This window comes from Colias philodice, chromosome 10 (genome assembly GCF_061535455.1).
Source record: "Colias philodice isolate Cphi_HAF_F1 chromosome 10, ilColPhil1 Martin Lab GWU primary, whole genome shotgun sequence".
Classification (NCBI taxonomy): Eukaryota; Metazoa; Arthropoda; class Insecta; order Lepidoptera; family Pieridae; genus Colias; species Colias philodice.
This window is the reverse complement of record NC_143095.1, coordinates 499,350-527,348: the sequence shown is the minus strand read 5'-3', so window position 1 is coordinate 527,348 and position 27,999 is coordinate 499,350. Positions and strand designations below refer to the sequence as shown.

Here is a 27,999-nt window from a genome sequence, read left to right as displayed (position 1 = left end):
CAAACTTGCTGTGGCTTCCTAAACCTAACAATCATCTATCACAACTATCCTTGATAACAACACTGTGCATCTGTGAAATTATAATGAAATTCGGTATAGTAGTTTTTAAGTTTATCGTGAATAGACAGACAGACAGAAAATATTAATTAGGAAAAAAATGTTACTCTTGAAACGAAAAAGAGTTTATAAAATATTGACAATTTAAATACCTAACAAAAATTTCCAACCAACAGCATTAAATGCGATAAACGACGTACAATTTACATCAAAGCTTAGTAAACATAAAACCCTGGTTACGTTTCAATACAGACACATGTAATAAGCTCCAACTTGACCCCAACCTGGCACAAATCTAGATTCACAAACACCGAGATTATTTTTCAAACAGAGTAATGTGGCTTTATATTTCTTCTGTGCTTTATTCCGTTTTTAATTATAATGCCATCACAAATACGAATGAAAGGAGTTTCCTCTCATTAACACGGAGGAAAAAAACTCTGCGGTCTGAATTGTTAATACATTTGACATTAGATGTTAGATAACATTTTTCGCTTAATTAAATAATGAATAAGATTTAGGAACTTTTGTACCATTCTTCTCAATTTAGATGAAGGTTATACGAGTAAGTTGGCTCGTGTAACACGTATGGAAAAATATTTTTTTAGGGAAAATTTTATTTTTTCAAAAATTAAAATGAAATACCAAGATAACTGTTTGCAAGTTTTGCTATCTATATGTGAAACACTCGTAAAAATCAATACCAATCTCATAGAGATCTGCTAGATCAAACAGGAAGACATAGCAACAAATAAATTTATGAAATTATAAAGAAAAGTTGTTAATAATCGTCATTAAAAGAAACCTGGATCTGTAACGGTTATAATTTATATTTTTAGGTAAAAAAGAGCCCCAATTTTCACATTACAATTAAATTAATTAATTTATAAGTTAATTAATAAATATTAATTTAAAACACAATCCATATATATTCAGAGATTATATAGCACGTTTTTCATACCCTTGAAAGCTAACAATCCCATTTTTAACCGTCGATTTGTAACTTGATGGAGAGATTTAAGATGTGATCCAAAGAAATCCGTCTGAGAAAATTCGTTTCATTGTTGATGAGATGAATTGAATTGGCTGAGATAATTTATATTATATAATTTTATTGTAGATACACAATCAAATTAGCAGAGAGCAAAATATTTTTTCATATTGTCTTTTTTTCATAATATTCCAAAAAGCTCTAAACGCAATTTCCTGAAAATTTATATGAATGCATCTCAAAAGTATAACGTAACAAAAAACAAAACAATCATGGAAATAATTGCTGAAAAAGTACAGAACAACCCTTCCTTTGAAGACGGTCGAGCAGGCAGACACATGCGAGTTTGATTTTTAACGTCCGAAAACGTTGACAAACATAAACCATCAGCCAATTTCATAGCGAATAATTGTAAAGAACCGCACAGATAAGTTTGTCGGACGTACACGTTCCGGGCCGCTGATCCGAACGATTAATGAATGAGTAACTAATGTGGTTAACGAAACATGAAATACGAGGATTAATTAGACCCTTGTCAATTACATCGGGGATTTACATTTTTATCCGACTGTCGGCGGAGGGTTATTATGACGTTGTACCGACCTGATGGTTAATATAAACGTAGGGCCTTTGTTAGTTTTTGCGGTACGTATTAGCATTGGAAACGGTTAGACATTGTGGTTTCTTTCTAATAGTCTGCTTTGTGTCTACGCTAGACGTGATCCATGTTACTTTAACAAAAATGAGTTAATTATTGATGATAGTGGTGTGTTTTAAGACTTAAAAATTTTATTTAAAAGAGATTTTTAGTGAAGCAATATCTATACTAATATTATAAAGCTGAAGAGTTTGTTTGTTTGATTGATATTTGATAGTCTCGAGAACTACTGGTCCGATTTGAAAAATTATTTCGGTGTTAGATAGCCCATTTATCGAGGAAGGCTATAATAATATTTCATCTCGCTAAGACCAACAGGAGCGGAGCACTGCGGGTAAAACCACGGAGCAAAACTAGTGTAATATATATTAGACAGAAGTTGTACGAGTCAATCCAATATATTATGTAATATCTTTGTAATATACATAATATTATAAAAATAAACTCTCTTGCATATCTGTGCCTCCAGTGAATAAGGGAGTAAGACGAGTTATTCCCTTTGGTTTTTATTGCACCATTGGATTCAGCTCGTCAAAATACACAACATATCAAAAGGTCATATCTCTAGCTGCGTCCTAACCCATTTTTTCGAATGACCCAAACGGTATAAGTAGGGTGTGATTAACGGTATAAGTTACCTTATCCATCATTTTAGGCAATCGCAAAGGAACTATTCGTCTCGAGTCAAAAGTACCCACGAACGCAAAGACGTATGTGTAGTTATACTTTTTGAATAAAGATTTAATTCATTTTGTTCCATCAGTCCTAACACTATTTTAGTATAAGCGCATTTGTGTCATTTTTCTAACATGAGCATAAAGGAACAACTCTTTTAGTGTCATTGGTTCAAGTGACGACATGAGACAGTTTGGCATTAATGCCGTGTTGCTATTGGTCTATTTGAATACTGCACGGAAACAAAACACACTATTCCTTATTATTTTTCAATCGTTTTTTCAATAAATCTGCAACAACAAATCTTTATTTTTTTAAAAAGGTATTTATTAGTTAACTTGGGATACTAATATATTTCTATGGAAGTTAACTATTTTTTGCAATACATATTAAAAATACAGTTAACACATTAAGTGCATTTAATGATAGATATTATACTCTTTGTTTATATATAAATACAGAACGATAATTGAATCATCTAAAAAAGCCAACAAAAACGTTAAACTTATATTTTCTTCTTATAATTGGGTAAGTTTTTAATCTTTTTTTGTAATCTTTAAAAAAAAAATTATCTAACTACAATAATCAAGTCTATAATAGTCGCATAAAAAAAGTATTTATAACCGGTATTGACAATTATGAACACAGATTATGAATATAGTTTTTTCCGCATATAGCGTTTTAGCCACTGTGCTTTGGTAATTTGCCTTTTTTATAGGAAAAAATCCGCAATATCGATACACTTCTTTGGTCCTGCATTTTCGTAAACATTTTATGGATACTCTGGTACCACATATTTTGAAAAAATTGGGCTATTGTCACGTAGAGTCTCTTCAAAGTGCGTGCCACAAGTCGTATTTGCATCCAAGGCACCTTCAAAACCTTAATTTTTTCATAAAATCTTTGCGGCTCATTGTTTTTTCTTTATTTATCTACATTATTTTGATATTATATGATATAGAAATTGTTAAAATTATATATCATGCTGTAAAATATCGCCACTGACCACCTATAACTTTTCCTGTATTAACTGAACATACAGGAATATGGTTTTCGGGCTTCTCTTATCTCTTTATAGTGCTTGTATCCTCAATGTATACCACCATGACATTGTGGCGTTGCCACTTTTATTATCTATATTTTATTATCTGTGGCGTTCCGAAACGGAACGCACTTGATCGAATTTTAAATTGATTCGACGATTAATTTTCACTAGGACAATAGTTAATACGCAAAACGCAATACGCAGTTGATACGTATTTAATACCAATACTCAATGATTGTCTCCTGCTAACCTGTACAGACTAGACTTATTGTGGTGACTGGTGAAACATTGTATAGCATTAACAACATAGTACTGTATTGTTGAAAGATCGATTAAAGGTTTATTTTACAATCTACGACTTTAATTATACATGGGTAACAAAACCCCATAACATATTCGGTTTTACTCCGGACAACATCTTCAGCCACCCAATCCCCTTGCTTGAAGTCCAAATCCAGCGGAGGACAATAATCGTCATTTACTAAAATTGAAGGTTCTTCGTCCTAGTATAAAAGTTGTCTGGATCCCATTTTATACTCAATCTATAGTATAATACTATAGATATCAAGTGAAACGTGGCTTAGAAAAAAATTATTCAAATAAATCACAAAATAAAAATTTGAAACAATCTTAAAAGTTACGAAAAGCCCAATTATACGTCAAAATGACAACCAAATGGCGGAATTTACCGGGATGAGCCAACTATGTACTGCTAGGTCTCGACGGCTAATAAGTTGGTTCTGGATTTTGCAGCGATTCGATGGTAAATATAGAAGAGTTCATACGTCTAATTTACGTAGATTGGACTTCTAGGGTTAAATTCATAAATACCTAAATGTTGTTTTGTTTTTATTATCTAATAACGATAAAAAAACCCGTTGATTTCATTCGTTTTTCAAGCTACGTGCATAGTTTTTCCACTAAAATGCCTCAATTGAGTCATAAAGTACACAAATTTCAAGCATAATAAGTCACATCATTTCTATAAAACCAAAACTGGCAATAATATAAGTCGTGTTGTGCGATTATGAACATAGTGCATAAGGGCATAAGTCGTTATATTGCAAAGAGTAAAAAAAAAATTATGTGAATACATTGAGTTATTACATGAAGTACTCGTTCATAAGGCCACAACTACAAAAAAACACGAAAAAAGTATATTTATGGGGTTGTTACAATATGTGTTCATATGTAAAAATATAGTCAAACATCATATCTTACACATACAAGCTTAAAATTTTGAATTAATAAAGATTTAGTATTGATATATAGTTTTTTGTCTCTCCTGAAAAGTGCTGTTTTTGAGTTATTCCCTTATTCACTGGAGGCACAGATATATTATGGCATAATCAAGTAGATACTTAAATAATCTTAGCTTGCTCGGTAATAAAATCCGTCGACGCTCTCTTACGAGAACATTATAAAAGCGTCACAGATCTCAGTGCCTCCATTTAATTAGCTCGTATTGATTTCGCTTAATTATGCAATAAATGAAGTATGAAGTCGTTTGTATGTTTATTATATTGAATAAGTGCTTGCACAATTATCTGATCTGTTTGTTAAAGAAAAATAGATAATACTTTTATTTATTGTAAAAATTATTTCAAAAAATTCTATAACAAAATATAGGTATTATGGTAAATATTTATGAGGCATGATGTTAAAATTGGAAAAAAAAAAAATTCAAATTAAATCCTTTTATCATTTAGGTAGGTAGGTAGTATTCCACAAGATTTTTTCTGCAAGTTGGATTTAAATCTTACATTCCAAACCTAATGATTTCCTTTCTACCCTGAAACCCATGTCAAACCCCTTTCGGTCAAGAAAACACAATTATTTTATTTAAAAGCGTAGATATAAGGACTGTCTGTTTACTTTGTGGACTAAAAAAACATGGACTTCCTAAAACGTAGTTAGATCTCGTAGCATTGTAAACATTCATTTTAATAGTTTTACATTGAAATAACAAAGATTTAAGCGTTAAATAAAAGCCTGAAATATGTTATATATAAAATTTTTGTTATAAACACTCATTTGAGACGACTTATGACCACTTTAACGAATTGCTGATTCTAATGTGTAATTCACACTTTTTGATTGATGGGTAAATTATCCACAAATTATAAAAATAATAAACATACTTACACATAACATTTAGTAGTATTCTCTTGCTTACTGATGGCGGGACTCCATTCGTGGCTATACAGAGATAAGCGCCTGACGTCGTCCGCTCTACGCTAGTTAGATTCAGCCATTCGCCACTTGACTTTGACACTAGAATAAAGGAAATATTTAGTATTTTGTTTTATAAAAACCTGCTTAGTTCCTGTAGGATAAAACATATCCTGTGTCCTTTCTCAGGTCTCAAACTATCTCTGTTCCAAATTTAATTCCGAATCGGTTTAGTAGTTTTTGCGTGAACACGTAAAAAACAAACATACATTCACAATTATTAGTAGGGATTTGTATTACATAATATATTGACAAAAATATGAAATCTTCAAGCTTGGGCATTTCGAGTACCTATAATGTAATTTACTATATAATATAATTTATCCATAAAAATCGTTACAATATATAATTACTTAAATAAAGAAGTATAGAACAATTATTGACCTTAGAGTTATCAATTAAAAAGTGCACTTCAACACTAGTAATCGGTTATTCTATATTAGAATTAACATTGTGACGTTATCTTTATAATATCCTATTAATATGTACACAAAGTTATCGAATACTATTAAACTTGTCGCCGATCGTGAATCCAATTTGTTTTTCAATCATGCTATAAAACTACGCAGCAAATTATCACAAAACATAATAAAATACTACATTACAAGCTAACATGTAACTATTACCGAAGCAACATTCTCAAATGGTATCTTAATGTAGGAGCATTAAGAGAGAATATTTTCCAAGATGTGACGCCATTTACGTATCTTGTTCAAATGTCTAGGAGATGAATTGCTAAAGCGGGTTTAATATGTACAAAAGGAATAAAGTTTCTTAAAAGGATTCACAAGACATTTGGTTGTATGTTTAAGTAAAGTTCTTGGTATACAAACTCTTTCTATTTTGTATGCATGAGATGATGACCTCATATCTGTCGTGTATTTTAAAGATATTTTGGTTCTTCTATATATTTTACGGTTTGATTACATTTATGAAAGGTTTTGTTTAATATTTGTCGTATAACAATATTGTTTGTAGTCTTAACTAAATATGATTATTGAGGCTATAAACAATTGACTATCGATGGTTCCCGCTCAATTAAATTTTATTTGTCACATATTCGTAACATCCCCCTTCGTACATGTACTTGTTTTAATAAGCTATTAAAAAAGTACTTTTTGGATAAATCTTAAAAAATAAAATCCTAAATACCTACTGCAGTACATTATTTCCTTAGGTACTACTGCGGATCGAAACAAAATTATTGAGGTCCAACAAAGACTACAATTTCGTAATAACAAACCACTCCAGATGCAACTCTTCAAACACAGACCCGAAAAGAACGACAAAATCCACGAAAACAATGTAAAAATGTACTATAATTAAATCTTAATGGTAAGCGCAGACGCCTATACAGTATACACAATTTAAAGAACTGCAGCATAAATAAACAAAGGAAAAAGTGTTTTTTGTATACTATTCGACGGCTCGTCTGGTCTAGTGTTTTTCATTCCGCACTCAACAATTCTTGCATTTACATACCAAGAACCTTACTATAGTTTTTTTTTGCGCTTGAATTGAATCGCTTTGCAAATGGAAGTCTTTATGCGTTTGCGGTTTATGTATTACTAGATTTCCACCCGCGGCTTCGCCCGCGTTTTCAAAGGAAAACCCACATAGTTCCCGTTCCCGTGGGATTTCCGGGATAAAACCTATCCTATGTGTTAATCCAAGTTACCCTCTATATGTGCGCTAAATTTCACTGTAATCGGTTCAGTAGTTTTTACGTGAAAGAGTAACAAACATCCATACATCCATACATCCATACATCCATACATCCTTACAAACTTTCGCCTTTATAATAGTATTAAGATTTATATTATATGGTAACGTGAAACAATTCGTATATAAATTGCAAGGTTCTCTTTTATTCTTATAGCTGATCGTATGAGCAAGTTGAAATGTCAAAGGTCAAATAGCAGAACATAATATCGTAGATCTGAAATTTTAAAGGACACTAGGTGCTGCATGACGAAGCATGGAACAACATCGCAAGAGGTGAATAATGAATATTATATGAATAAATAATCAAGCTGGTAAATTGCTAGATGTACAGGATAATATCACGGGATGAGATCCCAACACAAAAACTACGATATCTGTGCTTCCTATTAAGTTATTACACACGGATACTTATTCTTTTTTCTAAGTTAAAAGTTTATGATTAGCAAAGGTTGAATCGACTACGTTTAATTGGCCAGTGGTCAGCCATCTATTTTATACTAGGAATATAAGAGCTAAATATATCAAATTAATGTACATACTCGCTATTTATATTAATTACTTGTGAACGCCTACTACATAAACTGTGACACATATTATGGTTTTCAATTACATATTAATGTAACTAGTTTACTAAAGTACATTGGAGCCAGAATTCCTAAATTAATAATGACGTCATTGTATCACATCTGTATCAACATAATAAATAAATATCACTTTAAACACATACACAAGCAAGTCCATTTCAAAACGTGTTTAAAGATTGCACATAAATTTTTCGAATTACCTGATGCGCAAACCTTGTTTACGCTTGAAGACTGAACTAAATAAACTTGATAGGATTACAGATCCAAACGTCGTTGCTTTCAGTTCCGAGTGCACGAATTCTAAGAATATTGAAGCTATCTCAAATCTTTGGTCTTATTTTCCGATTCAAGCGACGCTGACTTGAAGATTGTATGGATCCACTAATGATGACGTATTTTATCCGTTTTCAATTCTGTTTTGTTGTTCGAGTGCGCTAACCTAATTGGTTGAGGAGGTTCATTGGCTGAAAATCTTTAGTTCGTATATTATAATACTAAGTATATCTTAATTTCATTATCATGTATACGAACATGACAATATGTAGAAATACGAAATGAAAGAAGCACAAAAATTTCCCATTCCCATTTATAAATATGTATAATTTATTATAAAATTAAAAAGACGCTTGTTAAGTCCAATGTAGTATCTTATTTCTATCAGAATTCAATTCAAACACGACATACTCGTACTGCATATTTCAATCCTTCCTAAAAATCTAGATCAATAGAAAAAGCAGCAAAGAATGAAGACATCAAGACACACTCAACTTTCCAAATAAATGTATATATGCACCAAAATTAGCATAGAACAGCAGTCCCTCACAGAGTCGCGGATCTACAAGCCCGGGTTCATTTAGAGCAAATACAGTACATTCAATTTACGCTCTGCTTCAGTTCGCCGTTGTTTGTAGTTTGTGACACTTTTTGTTACAGTACTAGAGAATCATTGCTGAAATTTATATCACTAGCGCTAGTGAAATAGTTTAGGGAAATGAGTTTTGCCAATTGGATTTAGGACCTTTTTGTCCCTTTGTTTTGTTCGATTCGAAATTTAATATGTAAATACATCAGTTGTAGAGCAGATTCATTTCATTGTATAGGTAAAATAAATTGGTTATAGCAGACTAATTTAACACGCTTCGAACTGGAGTGTTCTACTCCTCTACAGAGAAGTTCTATAAAGTTGCCATTGAAAAATAAATCCATTGAGAACAGAAACGTGAAAGTATCCATAAATTCGAGCGCTTTCGAAGGCTTTTCGGTTATTTTCCGCAAAAATCACTCGAGGCCAGCCGCACGAAAAAGTTATACCGCACCTAAGTAAAACAGAACTCACTTGCAATCCAGCATCACATTGTAAAGGATGAAATACGTCCTCATTAAAAAGACCTGATTTTATTCCTGTTTCTGCACCGAATTTATTTTCGCTTTCAGAGCCGAGTTACGAAATATACTTTCGGATTGTTTACTTTTTCTTTTTACTTTGGTACATTTTGGATGTGGTTTGAATAATATGTAATATTTTGAATGTACTTTTTGCCCTATAAATCGTAATGTTAAGTAATTTTTAATGAGGTTTTTTCGAGAAATAGAGCAGATAAAAAGAAATTAAATAATACGTTATTATTGACATTTTATTAACTTTTTAGTAATGAAACCTATTACTTTCACCTGACATATTGTATTTGGTAACATTGTTATCTCAGTAACAATAAAACATAAGTATTTCCTGTAAAAATAACAATACCTTTCAAAGCTCTTTGATGTTGATATAAAGTCCTCCGGCTAAACAAACCCAGATATAAATAAAATTACTTCACTAAGAGCTTATTCTCCTGTGTGACTTGTATTTCTTTTATATAATTTAATGTCCAAAGAGACTTGTCATTTTCTTAATAAAAATATTAAGTATTCAAAGTTTTAAAGAATGTTTCTAAAATAAAAAAATAAATTCTATTTCAAGCTATTATAATTATATTATGTATTTCTATTGACGTTTGATATTTTGAATAAAATAATTATATTTACAGATACTGATTCTAGATTATTTACCTGGTAAATGAAGCGATGTACTTTGTTTACTCTATACGTATATAAGTATAATAACTAGCTTTCCGCCCACAGCTTTGTTCTTATGCACTTCATATCCCATCAAGTATTGTTTTAACAAAGGTATGTTTCTTAAAACGTTTTCCTTTCCTATTCTATCGCTGTTCTAAATTTTATAATGTTTGGTTCCATAAAACATTTTAACATGATAGTATAACTGAAAAAGATAATGCTTATTTTTTACTGTCAGATAACTTATGAGTATTTATGGTATATGAATAAACTCTGATAACTTTCCTTGATAAAATGGATGCGAAGTCAATTAATGTATTGACAGCCTTCTTATAAATACCGTACAAGAATATATGGCAGGAAAAATGGCTGGTAAATTAAATTGTTTCATAGCTGTATATTATCCTAGAAACTCGCCCGGGCTTATATTAAGCACGGCAAAAAGTTCCCAATTTTTAGCACAGATTATAAACCGTTTAATAGGATGAAGTATCAAAAATAATGATAGCTCATACTTTCACAGTAAATTTAATTAAAGAAAAACACATGCACAATTAACTGTGAAAATTACAAAAAAAATCCGTAATAAGTATTTCATTGTTATGTTTTCCTTTCCCAAAATCGCCAGGATACATACCTAATGTTTCATTGTTTGCAATCGGAAAGACATGCGTGTAAGCTCGCTCACTCATCCATTCGAAGCTAAAATATATCAAAGCCTTTCACCCACTGATCCAATAAGTGATCTATATACATCTGGAAGCTATAAGTACTAGAATATATTACCTGATGTTTGATTATTAATCTTGAAGTGTCTAGAATCTTCTCTCCTCCAAGTGATAGTGGGGGGCGGGGTACCGGACGCCACGCAGCGTAGTGCGGCCGCTCCCCCCTCGGGGATCACCAGCTCGCTGCTGCTGGCTTCGTCATCTATGTCTGGAGGCACTGTGGTAGGATAGTGTATTGAAATTCTGGTTTTAATAAGGTATGTAGGATATGTTAGAGTTGGAAGGTCGCCTGATGGTAAACGACCTTACGATTCTACAGATGGATTGCCAGCTTTATAGAATAAGGAAAGAAATTGTTTTTGACAGGGAAGAAAATTTAAGTTTCTTCATATTCCATGAGTTGTGGTACCTATAAGTTAGTTTCTTCATGATTTTACTCGAAGTTACCTCAGGACATGAAATTAAATCATAAACAAGTTCCAAAGTGTATTTAATTTTACAATACCTACATACTATATTTTTTATAATTTATATTCAAAGTGTAATTTTATTAATGAAAGAATATCATAGATACGTAAGCGATATATTTGTAAACTTTACATTCCGAATATATTGTCTTCAAATTGTTTATACATATTATATCGGTTACGATCAAGTAAGACATTGTTCTACTTCCCCACGAGAAAATAAACTTTTGTATAGTTACGCTGGTGTGTATTTTCACACGTTATTTATCTGTCCCTGTAGTATAAGTAGAAATATACATTGGTCTGTCTTGTTCAAAATCCATGGGTGAAATTGCAATTTAGTATATTATTTTCTGTATCCAAGCCATCTTTGTAATTTTTTCATGAACTTGATTGATATTACCTATCTTTCTTTTGATAATTAATTCTTAAATAATTAGGAATAATATAATACAACACAATACAATCCATCTGCCTTTCTGCTATAATATAATTAGATAGAGTTTTCATAAGGTACCTATACCTATATGTTTACAATTAATATAAGAAGTTCTTATATTGTCCTTAAACTATGATATAATTGAATAAATATAAAGTTGCTTTACTGCTTGTAACTGACCATACCAAACCAAAAGCGATTTTTCAATAATATTATATTCAGGATCGATAATGCGTAAACATAATATCAAAGCACATATTGTTAGACCAAAGTTGCAAACTAACGAGTAATATATTCGGAATTTGAGTTTGAAAGAAAATCGCGATCTAGAATTCTCTAAGAGCCTAGGTTCAACGAGTTTACTCTGCAAGACTTGCTATTCCTTGAGTAACTTAGGTTTCTAAATGTTTGCGTTACCGTACTGCTCTCGAATTTTAAATATTCTAAAGTTTAACTTGACAATGTTTAAGGTAGGTAATTAAATTTTAAATTTTCTTTACACGATTCCAATAAAAATTGGAAAGTTTTATTCAAATTGATGAATTTTATATGTTCGATATAAAACCTTTTATGTTATAAGAATTTTATATCAAAAAAGAGATTAACCCATTGACCACCGTAAGCCCCGATCGGGGCGCGACACAATAGATTTTCTATTGTGTCTGTGATTCCGAGGACTGATGGATTAAAATGGTTTTATCGATAACAATAGGATTTTTGTTCGAATGTAAAACGAATTATGTGTAAGTGGGTGTGTGTTTTTCTATAATATTAAATTTATCTGTACGCTTCATTTGAATTATATAAATCACAATGGTACGTGAATTTTTCTAAGAGCGCAAATTTTTTGATCAATATAAGCGATGAGAGTGTACTACTTATAAACATAAATATTCATTACTAATAGCCTTATGCTACAAATCTTACTTTCCTTTACTCACATGAGCTTTTATAGATCTAACTCTAACAACTACTAGATAACTTTACTCACAACGTAAACATCACAAACTCACACATTTACTTACGTATTCAATAAGACTGCTTCTATAAGTAGTTTTAAATCATCATCTATAATTATATACTTATCTATACTAATATTATAAAGCTGAAGAGTTTGTTTGTTTGTTTGTTTAAACGCGCTAATCTCAGGAACTACTGGTCCGATATGCAAAATTCTTTCGGTGTTAGATAGCCCATTTATCGAGGAAGGCTATAGGCTATATATCATCACGCTAAAACCAACAGGAGCGGAGCAATGCGGGTGAAACCGCGGAGCACAGCTAGTAACGTATATTTACCACTCTGTAGATGTTCTTTAAAATCATGTCGTCATATCAATGCTTACCTACGACCTGCAGCAGATGCGTCTGGCTCATCATGGGCTCCGTGTTCACCTGGCACATGTACCGCCCCCCGTCCCCCGGGCTCACGTCCCGAAGGATGAGCGACCACGTGCCGTCCCCGTGCGTCACGCTGACACGGTGGTTCTTCGTGATCACGTGACCCGCTATGGTCAGGATCGTTTGCGTGTCAACGCGCAGCCAGGCCACCTGAATGAATGAATTAAAATAAAGATCATGTTATAAAGATGGATATTGGATAAATAAAAAGATATTATTATAGCTAATCTCAAGAATTACTGGTCCGATTTGAAAAATTCTTTCGGTGTTGGATAGCCCATTTATCGAGTAAGGCTATAGGCTATACATAATATGTATAGCCTATTGGTCTTAGCGTGATGATATTATATTATAATATCATCACGCTAAGACCAATAGAAGCGGAGCTACGCGGGTGAAACCGCGGGACGCAGCTAGTGATAATATACAAATAGTAAAAGTTTTAGTAGTAGTAAAAATACTTCATATACATATACCTCATAAAATGAGACAAGTAATCAAAACGCAATATCAACGCATGTGTCCATATTCCAAAATGAACAATTTAGACGTAATAAAATCGACATGTGCTCCAAATCCCAAACGCAATTAAACACAGCGATGTAAACCCTAAGCTTATAAAAACAGACCATTGAACGAGCCGTACAGAGGTCAATTTCCGTAATAAATTAAGGACCCACTGTTTTGCCTGCAAATGATTAATGCGAAGTTTTTTTCCCTTTCACGGTTTCCACTGATCATGTTTTATTCAGTCACTTCATAGCTGATAAATGCGTTGTCCCCTCGTCTTTCATGTTGATGAGTTTTTATTTTTTTTATCTGTTAATACGGAATTATTGTCCCTTTTGAATTGTGCCAAATTGTCACGTCACTTTCCTTTTATTTTAAAGCGTTGTTCGAAGTAATTGGATGTAAGAAACGCAGTAATTTTATAAACAGACCATTTTACAAGGAAAATATCTTGTACAAGTAACTATCTGGCTCGTTCATTTACATAACGTCCACATAATATTATCATATTAATTCTAAAATATTACTCAAGCTTGCTATGTGTCAACATCGTGATTCTCAATAGGCACATAAATATTTAACCCCAAGGAATAAAACACGATGAAACAAATTATCTTTAACAGTGCTGTTTTCTAGCGATATTACATTATACAGAAAAACAAAAAGCCACGGTATATCGATAAGGAAACCGAGTCAAAACCCATATACGTTACCCTTACTTGTCGTAAAATCTTATCTCTCTAACCCCAATTATTGAGATTGGTGACATATTCGCTTGCAATTCTATCGCTTGTAATATAATAGTAGGAAAACTGTAGCAGTTTATACCAATAAAAAAAGGTACGAAATAATCCTTAAATTATTAAAACGTATATTATGAAATGGAAATAGAGCAATGGATATAATATTTATTTGCGCTTGCCAACGTAATAACATCACGCAATTCTGTTTATTAATTTGCTGTTTTTCTTTATGCTTGAACAATAAATTATAATATTATGACGTATCTAAAATCCAATACAGTATTACGAATCTATATAACCATTTAATAAATCTATATAAAATCATAAAATAAATCTATATAACCATTTAATGGTTATATAGATTCATAATACTGTATTGGATTAATTAATATTTACAATAATTCCTGTTAAATAAAACACACATACGCCCAAATACCTTCCCACACATATCAAAAGCACAAATAAAAGGGTTGATAAAAAGATCATAATATCTTACCTTAAAAGCCTGCAGGTTGTCAACCCGGCAGGTAAGGGCGGCATCCCGGCCTACGGTGACCGTGACGTTTGAACCCGGCCCTACGAACCGCGGAAGGTCTGTAACAAGAATTTATTATAATAACAATGTGTACTGCCCTTTAGAAACATTACCCGTGTAAACGAGGTAAAGGTGTGTATTAAAAACCAGGTATTTCTGTAAGAAAAATTTGTATAAACTCGTGTTGGGTTTGGTTCGATCTTATAAATGTTAAACTTTTACATTTTTTTTTAATCACTCAAGACTTGCGAAAGCTTATAAATTTTGTACAAACGTTCATTCATAATATTATGATAGAGGAGGCTCCATTTTTTATTTTTTTTTTACTATTATAAATTACGCGAAGTCACTTTAAGCCAGAACTGGAAGTTCTTTGAACATATTTATATGATAAAAGTGTTTTTAGTATAAAAGAATAATATGAAAGTTACTGGAAAAATATCTTACTTCAAAATATAAGCCAGTCGTTCAAATACAAGTTGATACATTATAAGAATTCTTAGAGCCGTAGATTCTAGCCTCTTACTGAGTCTGAAATCCCTACTTATAAGGGATTCCTATATTCAGCCACTTTCCTTTTCACACAAAGCGCGATAATAATATTCTAAACGTACCTATATAACTTTAACGATCTCTTGTAGGGCTGAATATGTACACAAAATATTACTGTGGCCCATTAATGAAATATTCATTAGAAGCATTATAATTATTAGAAGAAAATATAATAATTTATTTTTAGTTAATAAAGTAATTAACCAGCTGACGAAGTTATAATATTATAGATATCTGGGGGCACGGCAGTGCCCCCGCCAAGTCGAGCAAAAAAAAAGCGGCACGGCCGTACCATCCTTTTCTCGAAGCAATTCGGGCCTTTTTCGACCCCCTATAATGCGGTTGTGGATAAAGCAAGAAACCTGAATCTTCAGTAACTAATCCGGCATTGTATAAACACGGAATATTTAAAATTTCAGTCAATTTGAACCAGTAGTTTAAGAATGACAACTTGTTAAAGTTTCTAAATTTTGTCACTCACTGACTCACCGATCATCAAAAGTCCAAGGCACTTCTAGCAGACTTAGAAGCTTCATATTTGGAATACATATAGAGTTTAGTGTCTTAATCATGGGAAAACTTAAATATTTTGTAATTTCGGTCCAGTTTTCCAAATACACCAACTGCATCAATAACTTTGTAATCCCATATAAATATATGGGATTACAAAGTTATTTATGCAGTTGGTGGTTGGTGGTGGTTATAAATTTAATAGGTGTAGTAAGACCTTTAACAAAATTCGTTAGAAGTAGATGGTATCAAAAAGAAAGGCTCTACAAAAAGAAGTGAGATCCCATCAAAAACATCCTGTAAAAAACCCAAGTCTCGCAGCTCAGTCTTTCTACCGTCAAAAGTTGTGAGATCCATGTAATACCAAGTCGGTTAATCTATTTAGTGTCTACTTGAAGGACCTTCTGTCTTAAGTTATTACATAAGTTATTATCATGCCAATATTAAAAATATTTAACGTTTTAAACAAATAGATCGACTTGGACATCGCATGAAAACAAAATGAATATTACAATATTATATTAGATTCTTTAGTCTCTCGCGCCTCACGCGATTGAAACTCTCGTTCCTGTTGGTCGCTGGCCCGTCGTGCTGTGTAGTGTGATACATACTAATAATCAAATCAAGCGATGTCCAAGTCGATCTATTTGTTTAAAACGTTAAATATTTTTAATATTGGCATGATAATAACTTATGTAATAACTTAAGACAGAAGGTCCTTCAAGTAGACACTAAATAGATTAACCGACTTGGTATTACATGGATCTCACAACTTTTGACGGTAGAAAGACTGAGCTGCGAGACTTGGGTTTTTTACAGGATGTTTTTGATGGGATCTCAACTGTCTAATAAGAGCTGATTCTAACTGAATACAGCATCAAAAACGAGCAGACACTTCAACTTTTTACGTTGAAGGTTGATGAATACCTAAACTGTATTTTCTTAATTTTGATATTACGTGAGTTTAGAAATTAAAGATTTTAACGCATTTTTAACGCGATTTATTTATTATATTACTGGTCATGGGGAAACAGTCTCTCTGTGACCAGAAATCGCGCTCGATGCAATGTGTGCGAAAGAAACATCGGCATAATAATATAATAAATAAATCGCTTTTAAAATCCGTTAAAATCTTAAATTTCTAAATGACTAATCTGTTCTATTCATTAGCACATAAACAAAATGCAATTAATTAAAACAGTTCAGAATAAACGATGCACAATCCATTGCGTCAATGATAATCGTTCAGCATGCAGCATCGCAACCAGTTTTCTATTTATTCACGTCCAAACAATCCGATTTCCACAACCGCACTTCGCGTCACAAACTTAAGTATCATCCTCACCATCTGGATGCATGGCGATCTACTACAGTGCGATTCTCCCGGAATTTTTTGCCAAGAACAACATCGTTGTGGAATGAATTACCATCTGAGGTGTTTCCAAACGTCTTTGACAAGGAGACCTTCAAAAAAAGGGCATATAAATTTCTTAAAGGCCGGCAACACATTCGCGGTGCCCCTGACAACGCGAATGCTTATGGGCGGCGGGCATCACTTTCCATCAGGTGACCCGCCTGCTCGTTTGCCCGCTTAACTATAAAAAAAAAAAAAAAAAAAAATGCAGCGAGTAATAGCTAGATAGAAAGGATTTATGCACTCGTACATAGCATACATCCCGTTCACTGAATTAGAATCGCGAGTGATTAAATAAATAGCTACGAGCCGGAATAAATATCATACTGTTTTTAAGCTTCTGCTATAGTGAATTCTTTGGCTCCTCGCGTAGGCGTTGCATTGTGTTCGGATACGCCTTGTCAAAAGGATTGGGCCATTTTTTTGAAAATTCCTTCAAATACAGTTCAGTTTGTTTAGCCTTTTGTTCGTGTAGTTTTGAAAAATAAGATCAGATTGAATACATCTCTATATAAAGCTTTATTTTATGAAGTTTCTTTACTATTCGTCGTCAAATTTAATGCAAATCTATATTAAGCTTACGCGATAACCACTGTTTCAAAATAACTTCTTCATTCAATTCAAATCTGCTTCTAAAAGCATGTGCTTATAAATGTTTGGTTTGAATTTAAAGCAAGGATTCCCTGTGTCATAAGTTGATAATTCGTAATAATAATTATTTAACCATATTTTTCTTGACTGAAATGAGTTATTTATATGAAACCTGATTAGAAGTTCCACTTTTAAAGTAAGTCATGACCTTAAAAATTACATCTGAAGTTTCATGTGTTTATTTTATTTATATTTTGTATCCTTGATTTTTATACTATTTCAGTCTTTTATAACTGCAAGCTATTTACTTAAATAATAGGTGGCGTATTTCTATATCTCATGTGGTATTCTTATGTATAAACTATTTTATTGTAAAGTTTCATACAAATCAGTCGAGCAGTTTTTTGCGTAAAAGCGTAATAAACAAACATACATTCGCATTTATAACATTAAAGTAGGATTATTAGCTTTTTTCCTTCTCTAAATACATCTCCCTACAACCTACACGAGTTACCTTCCGCGGAAGGGTTGTCAATAGTTTCTACTGAAGCCCCTAAGGAGAGATTCCGACGTTTACCTTGTTACACTGTTGGATAAGTTGATCTCTTGAGGTACCACCGCTTACTTACATTGAGCGAACTTTGTAACGTACATAACGATATATGAAAGCAAATTTGAATTATAGCAATATGTAGGTACTATTACGATCTCTATAATTTTATGTTTACTGTCTCGTATTTAGAGGGTTTAGTTAAGAAATAAAACCTGAAATTCCGTTTTAAACCTATTATACCTAGGTTACATTGACTATCATAATAATATTATGTACACATAGGTACTTGCATGAAATGGAACAAGAGAAAATGTCCAGTGTCGTGATTATAATATTAACATTTTTATTTATATACATGTTTATATCATGCATGATACTTGAATGTTCAGATTCATAAAAACACCTCATCATATTAATATTGTTATTATAGCGGCAAGCAAATCCACATAATGCGGCATAATGCTCACCAACCACTAAGTATAACACGCTCTAACACCATAACAATAACATATTTCATACATAATACGCAAAAAGAATAATCACAACATGAAATATTCTGCAGCACACACATCCATAATTTAAAAACATTGTCGTTACATAACTCGGCCATCAAAATGCAAAATTCAATTGCGATATCATAAAATAACTTATTGAATCCAGACAATGTAATATCACATCTGTTTTAGAAGTGTATTCTGCAGTATGACCTTAATATTTTATGCAATACGCTTCGTCGTAGAGTTATTATTTAATTTTAGTTCAAGACGTCGACTCACTCGATATCACTAACCCTTGAGATAATGTTGAATTTCTCATTTCTATATTCATGAACTCAATGTTAGTTCTGTGTATTCAGTCAGTTTTATCATGCGATAGTTTGATGGTTTGATATATAACTCATATTATGTTCTCGCAAATTAGTTTGTTGAATACATTTGAATATGAAATAGCTATAAGATTAAGACCACCTTATGAAAGAAAACGATAATGATTTAGATTTTCTGATTAAATTTCTATTTCTTACGTTACGACATCTTACGTTTCAAATAAATTAAAGTTTTTGTGTGTCTTTTTACGGTATATTCAAGTTTCAGAAATACATATAACACTAAATTAAAGCAATAAAATTAAATATTTGTAAGTGAACTCATAATCCAATATGGAGCTATTTCTATTCCAAATGTTATTTATTTCACCCAAAGCTTTTAGCAGTTGAGCAGCGTAATCTTAAAAAATTTGGAAAATCCAAAAGTGCACGCCTCATAATTTTTTTTTAATAAATATTTATTAATTATTATTCTTGTTTATTTAATAACAATTAAACCACATCGAATCAGACCCTGAAAAATGAAAGGGTTCTATTCCTGAGCATACTCAAGCGTAAGAGAAAAAAAAAAGACTCGATTAGTAAAGTATTTCGGTCGCTATCGTGTTAACAAGAAAAAGGATCCGCACATACAGACACACGGACGTCCAAGACAGAACTTTTTTAAACTGTTTTTTAACTAGTTTAAATAACAAAAATGACATCAAAAATATCATGAACGTTAAAAATAGTGTTTTTTCTTAATATGTGTGTGTATGTATTATCTTACAAGTGCAATGTATGATACATAAAGACATTTTAAGTTTGAAAAATCAGATGTTTTGCGCGAAGTGACAGTAGTACCCACCTCAACGCTTCGCTTATGAGGCGTGCAATTAAGCACTTAACGTCTCAGTTTCAATTCACAAAATATACCTATTTTAAACATCTTCAATATTTTGCCAAATTACATGATATTAAAACACACTACAATTATATGTTTGTAGGCAAAATGTTCCGTTCAATTGAAATTTATAAATGCAGAGCCGCTTCCTTTGCATATATTTTAATACCTCTACGTATAATAATGCTTACGATTTTTAGGGTTCCGTAGCCAAAGGGTAAAACAGGATCCTATTATTAAGCCTCCGCTGTCTTTCTGTCTGACTATCTGTCTCCAGGCTGTATCTCATAAACCGTGATAGCCAGAAAGGTCAAATTTTCACAAAATATTAAGAGGGGCCCCATAGTACGGAACCCTGTATGCGAGTCCGACTCGCACTTGGCCGGTTTTTATTGTAATAAATTGGTTAACAAATCTGTATTGATTTGTAATATATTATGTTCCATAAATTCTACAAATCTAATATGAATGCCGAACACCGAGGGCTCTCACTAGTTATTATATTCGTTGAAAACAACAATTGTTATTATTTCTTTAGCACCTTGACTTAAATTTTTATGACATAAAAGTACAAAACGTGTCTATTTTACTCCTCATTTCTTCCCATAATATACCCAGACACACAGCATATCAAAATTACATTAAAGACAAAATCACATTAATACGTTTTAGCATTTATATGTAACTAGCGGTCCGCCCCGGCTTCGCCCGTGGTACCTACATGTTTAAACTATCCTATCTCTCAAGTTGGATCGAACTGCACTGGTGTGCGAATTTTATTATAATCGGTTAAGTGGTTTAGGAGTCCACTGAGGACAAACATTGTGACACGAGATTTATATATATTAAGATGAATTCACTTGTATTAGTATTGCTACTTAAGCAAGATTTATAGGCTTAGAAACTTCACCAACTGCCCTTAGATAACCTCTAAACTGCTAAGCCCTTATCTACACGAACTTTGCGAGATTAATAAGTTGAAAAGTCTATTAATATTAAACAGCTTCAACGTGAGTTCGTAATTTGACTGCTTTAAGAGCTTATACGAGTAATTTTATTCTTATGGGTTGAGTCATGCCTGTAATTATTAAGTACCACCAAGATATGAGTTTTCGTCGGCAAAATATATTAAGGTTTACGATTTAATCTCGTTAATATTAGCTCTTTATTTTCGTTATCTGTAAACGAATGTGTAAATAAACATTTTAATAACAAATTCTTTACGATAACATTATCTTCAATTTAAGTTTAAACATTTAGAAATTGAAAAGTTTTAAACGGATTTTATACTCAATTTCTTCATCACATTATTTATGCCCGCGTTAAAAGCCTAAACCCCATTAAAAAGTCTTAATTTCATAACAAAATATTGCTTCAAAAAACGGCTTTGTTAAGCTATTCCTTTTGAAATATAATTGAGCACATTGCTCATCACGAGAGCATTTCCATAGCAGCTATAACCATACTTCAATAAGCTGAGCCACAAGACTACGTCATAATATACTTAGCATGCAATCCACCAGAGAGTGATATATTTCGTTTTAATTCCTCGCTAAATGAATAGCTCTCCGAGGAGCTGCCTTGATTAACGAGCTGCAGTTTTGTTAAGTAATTACTGTGCTAAAAGTGCAGTATAACTTCAGGTTACAGTCATCATTTTATTCTTCACTAGCTTTCGTTCCGCGTCTTCGCCCGTGTGGTCAAAGAAAACCCGCATTGTTCCCGTTCCCGTGGGATTTTCGGGATAAAACCTATCCTTAGTCCTTTCTCGGGACTGTAGCTATCTCTATATTCTAATAAATTTGAACCCCTATATAGATGTGATTACTTTGATAGAAACCTGAAGGTTTCTTAGCTATCGCTGTTACATGTCTATTACAAAACACAATATAGTACATACTGTTTCAAACCTCCGGTATGTTAATTTACCCCGTATACGTTTAAAGTAAAATGATGACCAACGTCCACCCAAGCATCTCCAAACATCATATTTGTGTTTCTATTATAAAACGTTCAACCAATCTGCATCAAATAAGCTCATGTAAAATATCTGGTCTCCAGACATGAATACTAAGCATGTGCATTAGTGAGGCTATTACCCTCCCAGCGGACCTCTATCACGATGTAATCGAGTTGCCGCTAACTGGACCTTACTTAAGTATTGAGCGTAATAAGTACCGTACTGTTTTTCCAATTTAGGGATTAAATTGAAGATTTGATGTTATGAATGAAGGTGTAAACAGTCATATTATATTGAAACATTTTATTAATAACTAGCTGTGCCCCACGGTTTCACCCGCATTACTCCGCTCCTGTTTGTCTTAGCGTGATGATACATAGCATTCCTCGATTAATGGGCTATCTAACACCGAAATAATTTTTCTAATCGGACCAGTAGTTCCTGAGATTAGCGCGTTCAAACAAACAAACTCTTCAGCTTTATTATAATATTATATTATATAGATTAATTCATTATATTAATATAAGATGTTTCTTCAAATAAGTGTTAATATAAGGAGAAACAAAGGTCTTAATTTAAATAGGCGAAAGAACAAAATGCTAAAACGTTGTACTGTCTTACATTTGTAGAGCTAATTATGAACTGAAAGAAAATTGTTCAAAGAATCCTCGACAAAGGAATTTCCTATATAATAAGATTCAATTATCATTAAAAGATTGGAATTCGAAACTTGAGAATACAATTATATTTCCAAAATGAAATTCTTGATATTTAAATGTACCAATCATATAAATACAAAATCAATATTGAACGAGAAAACTAAATACAAGCGAAACTAAAACATCCACACAAAATCAAGAACCAAGGTGCGTAAGAGCCTTAATTAAAAAAGTAATCCTGTACAAATACGCTCGCCCATCTATAATTACAGGCATCAGTCCACAGAATGGGCTCATACATCAGCCTTACCTCTCTCATATATCTACACGAATATTTCATAACTGCCTAGAGTTTTGCGTAAATTATGTCGATCGTACATCACCTGTTGGTAATTACGTGGTGTTGTTCGTTTCTAAACGTTACGCGTGTAAATGTTACTCATTTATCTGTATTGGACATTTTTGTCAGGGAAAGTTGCGTGGGGATGGCCGTTAAAATATTCAATCATCTGAAAAATAACCTAAAGACGTCTAATGATTATAAATTTAGAAAAAATCTTCTTAATTGGCTTAAGGAAAAAAACTTCTATACCATAAAGGAGTTCATGGAAAGTTCAACCCGAACGCACCATTAATTCCTTTATGGTAATTATTTTAATTTTGCATGCTTGTATTGGCTGAACATGTTTGTGCTTTATTAATATAATTGTATCACCATTGAATACCATGTTTAAAGCAAAATAAAGATTTTATTTTATTTATTTTTATTTTTTTGTCTGGATTAACTACGGTTTATAATTTAATGTTTTCTTTTTAATCAATATGTCGAATACACGTAGTCATTATCTTTCTATACATATGGAAGACGCTATTTTGTTGAATTATTAATTGAAAGAAATAATTATCCAATATTTCATATAGTTGATTTGGTTTAATAATGATTGTTTAGCGATAGTCTGGAATAGATGATGAGTATGTGCTAATTGTACGTGTCTTTTTCTTTTTATAAATTTTTCAACTCTGTAATTTACGATCTGTTCAATAAAGTTATTTACCATTAATTATATTAATTAATATAATGAATAGAACTCATAAAATATATTAATAAAGATCAATGTTGTTAGAGTATAAATAGAAACAATCCTTGACCGAATTTCGGCGCCGCTGACAGAAACTAGTCAACTGTGTTAGAGATATTACAAATTTACAATTCACAAAGGTTTATGTATCTTATTCTGTTCTCACTTTCATGGTCTAATATAAACAGCTTGAAATTATATTCCTGTATGTTATAATATTTAAAATAAAATCATACATAAAACAGCGGTAAGAATTCAGAAGTGTAATTCCAAATCATTACACATCATCATAGTCACACACATAGTCTTGAGTGACATCCTTTTTTGGCGCACACAACCGCACCCTAAATATTATGTGTTGCCATTTATAATAATGTGTAATTTATTTTATTTTTTTGTTGTGTGTGTTGAAATGGTTCTTTGGTTCTTCCTAACTATTATATAAACAATTTCTCGAACATAATCGTATATCATACCAAAATATAACTTGTTTACAACATAACTTGAAGTTACAAGTTAGCAGTCAAGCGATGTTTCTGCACTACTTGTCGCACCGAAGTTAGCACTTTGGAGATTGGCTAAGAGCATATCAGTGTGTCACGTTACGTACAGTGAGGTTGATTATTTCCTTTCCGATACACCCTTTTACACAATTTCCTTTATGGTTATAGAGACCTTACGTATTACTTATAATAGCTATTAAATATTCAATTTATTTTCGACCGTATGTTTTGGGAGTGTATTCAAATGTAAGCTCTGTTTATCTATTCTAATATTATAAAGCTGAAGAGTTTGTTGGTTTGAACGCGCTAATCTCAGGAACTACTAGTCCAATTAAAAAAATTATTTCGATGTTAGATAGCCTATCGAGGAAGGCTATATAGGCTATATATCATCACGCTAAGACCAACAGGAGCGGAGCACTGCGGGTAGAACCGCGGGGCACAGTTACTCTTCGATAATAATTCGAGTATCGATGAAGTCGCAAGTTTTCAGAGTGATATACAAAAATGCAGAGATTTATTTAGCTATAGCTATCAAAAGATTTAGTTTCTAACAATATATCGAATCAGAAATCTACGATGATTATTGTTTTTCACGTAGAAATTTGGCTGAAACCGAATAACACAATATTGCTTATTGCTTTTCACCGTAGTGCTACGTAAGCAGACCTCAAAATTAAGAAAATACATAAAAGCCTACTCACAAAATAAAATAAGATTGGCTTGTAACCTATACCTATCATATTATCTTATCCTGTACTTATAACGGTAAATACCTTTATACCGTTTGAAATCAGTAACATCTGATACCTTTAATAAAAATTCCCTAAATATTTGGGATCGTCCCAAGACAGGTTTTTCATTAAAGAAAATATCTGATCCGAAAGAATTCTTACCGAGGCTGAAGCAATATCCATGTGCCTTCTGATCAAAGGACGGTAGTTAGGGATTGGAAATAGTCTACCTCAAGTTATGACAGCGATTAGTACCTATATAAACAAGCTGCAATCTAAAAGTCTACGGTCTACGAAATTAAAGAATACATACTTCTATTAAGCAAAAAAAGTCTCATTATTTATTATTAATATGCTACATATTATTAGTTGTTTACAAATACATACTACATCCGTAGTTTTAAGATACCTAATAGTAAAAAAATACCTGTAAATCAAACCCACGAGAGGTAGAAGCTTACCTTAGACTAGCAATCTTCACGAAGAAGTTAATAAATAGTCTTATGATATTCTAGCATCTTTAATTGAAACAATATTTCGAATTGTATTAGGAATTTATGGTAGAGAAACATTTAATACTTAACTACATAATATTATTATAAAATCAGTTTGCAGAACTCACGACGTTTGAATAAACCTTCCTCGATAGAATTGATAGGTTTTAGCTTACATTTTGGGATTGAAATCCATGCTGTATTAACCTTTATACCAGACCTTCACAAATTGGATAAATCTAACTTGAAATATTATACTTTGTTTGTATTTTTTATCTAAAACATAAGCTTATCTCTTATTTTCTTAGAAAATATAGACTGGCTTTATTTTATAGTGACAGAACATCATGGTTTACGAAATAATAACAAGAAATTATAAAAACAGTGTCAAATCTTTTAATACCCCGGTCTTAAGATAACCTAATCGTATTTATCTTTAGACTTTAGTTTGTTTACAAACAAAGTAGATAAACTAAGACGTCTACAAAGTTTCCTCATGTATATATTTATATTTAAACAAAAACATTTACACAGTGGCAAATGACAATCCATTTTAATAGTATAGCGAAAGTCTATGAAAGTGTAAGTAAAAGAAGTAAAATAATATAGATACTACTTTTACTTATCTACATCACAGATTTAGATAAAATTTTGATACGAAAAAAGAAGATTTTTAGAAAAGTATTAAATACTTAGTGGAATAGTGATGATTTTCACGTTGTTTTGTTCATGGGTGAACCGCGGGGCAATTAGTAATTAATACTGTAATACTAAATTTTCAATAGGTAATACAGTAAATATTACATTAATAGTAAGTATCAAATTCCCAATCTGAAGTATGTAAAATCTTTCAAAATATTTTACTTTACCCTTAAAGTTCTCGAGAAATATGTGCTACAATATTTCAAACGGTCTACACGCAACAATTGATGAATCGACTGTCAACTGTATCTCAAACACGAAAGAAATATCGTATTTGTACGTTGCATTTCTCGTGATAAATGTACGGAAATACGTGAGCTACGATTTTTGTGGATTTTATGCTAAACTATGATATGGTGATTCAGTTAAGACTAATTATTATTATTGTATCTAGCGATTAATACAGTGGATATCAATAATAATTGTAAAAAAAACGCTTGTTACTTTAGCGGTTAGTTAATAAGATAATTATCGTGAAGTGCATTATTACCTAGTACTTATCTAATGTTTATGTTTTATAGGATGGAAAATATATATTATATCAAGTACCTATTACGTATATTTAATTTAGTACGCGTTCATATAACATTTTAAATTTTTACACTGAGAATAGGCAAAACTCGGTGCTTTATTTATATTTTCAAATGAATATAGAACATACCATTCATAGAAAAATTGCGCCAAAAATAAATTTTCAGCCATTCGCTTAGTTTTAGTGATCGAGTGTTTAATTGTTCAAAAAACTCACTCATGTTTTCGTAATTGATTTTATTGCATCGAACGAATGATCCATAAAAACGGAATACTGAAGGGCGTTCTATTTGAGCCGAAATTAAAATTCGAGCGGATTGAATGCGGTCGGTCGAAATTTGACCGGCGGGTAAATTAAACAGCTGCTGGGCAATTTGGGTCGAAATCGCGGGATTTGGATTGTATAATAATAACGTTAGAATGGTTTTATTGCGCCAGCTGAAAATTTCTTTTTAGATATAAGTGGCCAAAAGTAGTGACAATTTTGGTGTCGTTTGAGAGACGCCTTTATTCGAATAGGTACCTAATTTTTATTCATCAATCATAATAAGAACGATAAATATATTTCTATTCCTATTCGGTAAATATAGTCATAGTAATTTAAGACTATTTTATTATTTATCTATAATAGAAAAAGTACAATAATAAATAACTATTTTCAGTTTTACGATTTTATGGAATAAAATACAAGAACAGTAAAGAATAAAAACATTAAATTGACTATAATGTTTTCTGAGTTGAAAAGAAATAGCTTTACCTTTTATACCGTTTACTTTTCATTCTAAAACCGTGATAAAAACAAACCCTATAAAATGGAATTAACAGTAATTTTATTTCTTCTGGTCTTTAACGAGTCTTTCTTATAAATAAGTTGAGAAAACTTATGAATTTTCCAACCATTTCTTTGTGGATTTAATTAAAGTACAGATTTCTTTGTTTCATCTTTTTGTTACTTTGGTTCTGAAAGTAGCTTGCATAATCGTACTATGATGTGTTTAATCTGTTTGTGTGTAAATAAATGTGAATAAAATTGTTTTGAAAAAAGAGGTGAAAAAAATTAAACTATAAAAATAATTAAGAGATAGTGAACGGGAGCATAATATACTGCATGGAACATTTTTTTTTTATTTGTAATAGGGAAGCGTTTGACCACAATCT

General features: G+C 31.9%; 1 protein-coding gene across 1 annotated transcript in view; it reads right to left on the bottom strand.

Annotated features, from left to right (window-relative positions):
* LOC149484983 (opioid-binding protein/cell adhesion molecule homolog) overlaps nt 1-27,999 on the bottom strand; it is a 93,164-nt gene that overhangs the window by 41,778 nt on the left and 23,387 nt on the right. Inside the window, exons 2-5 of the mRNA XM_089699708.1 lie at nt 14,812-14,909; nt 13,008-13,212; nt 10,815-10,973; nt 5,572-5,700 (exon numbers count right to left, since the gene is read on the bottom strand). Coding sequence (XP_089555834.1) covers nt 5,572-5,700; nt 10,815-10,973; nt 13,008-13,212; nt 14,812-14,909 — 591 coding nt within the window. The remainder of the gene's footprint in view (nt 1-5,571; nt 5,701-10,814; nt 10,974-13,007; nt 13,213-14,811; nt 14,910-27,999) is intronic.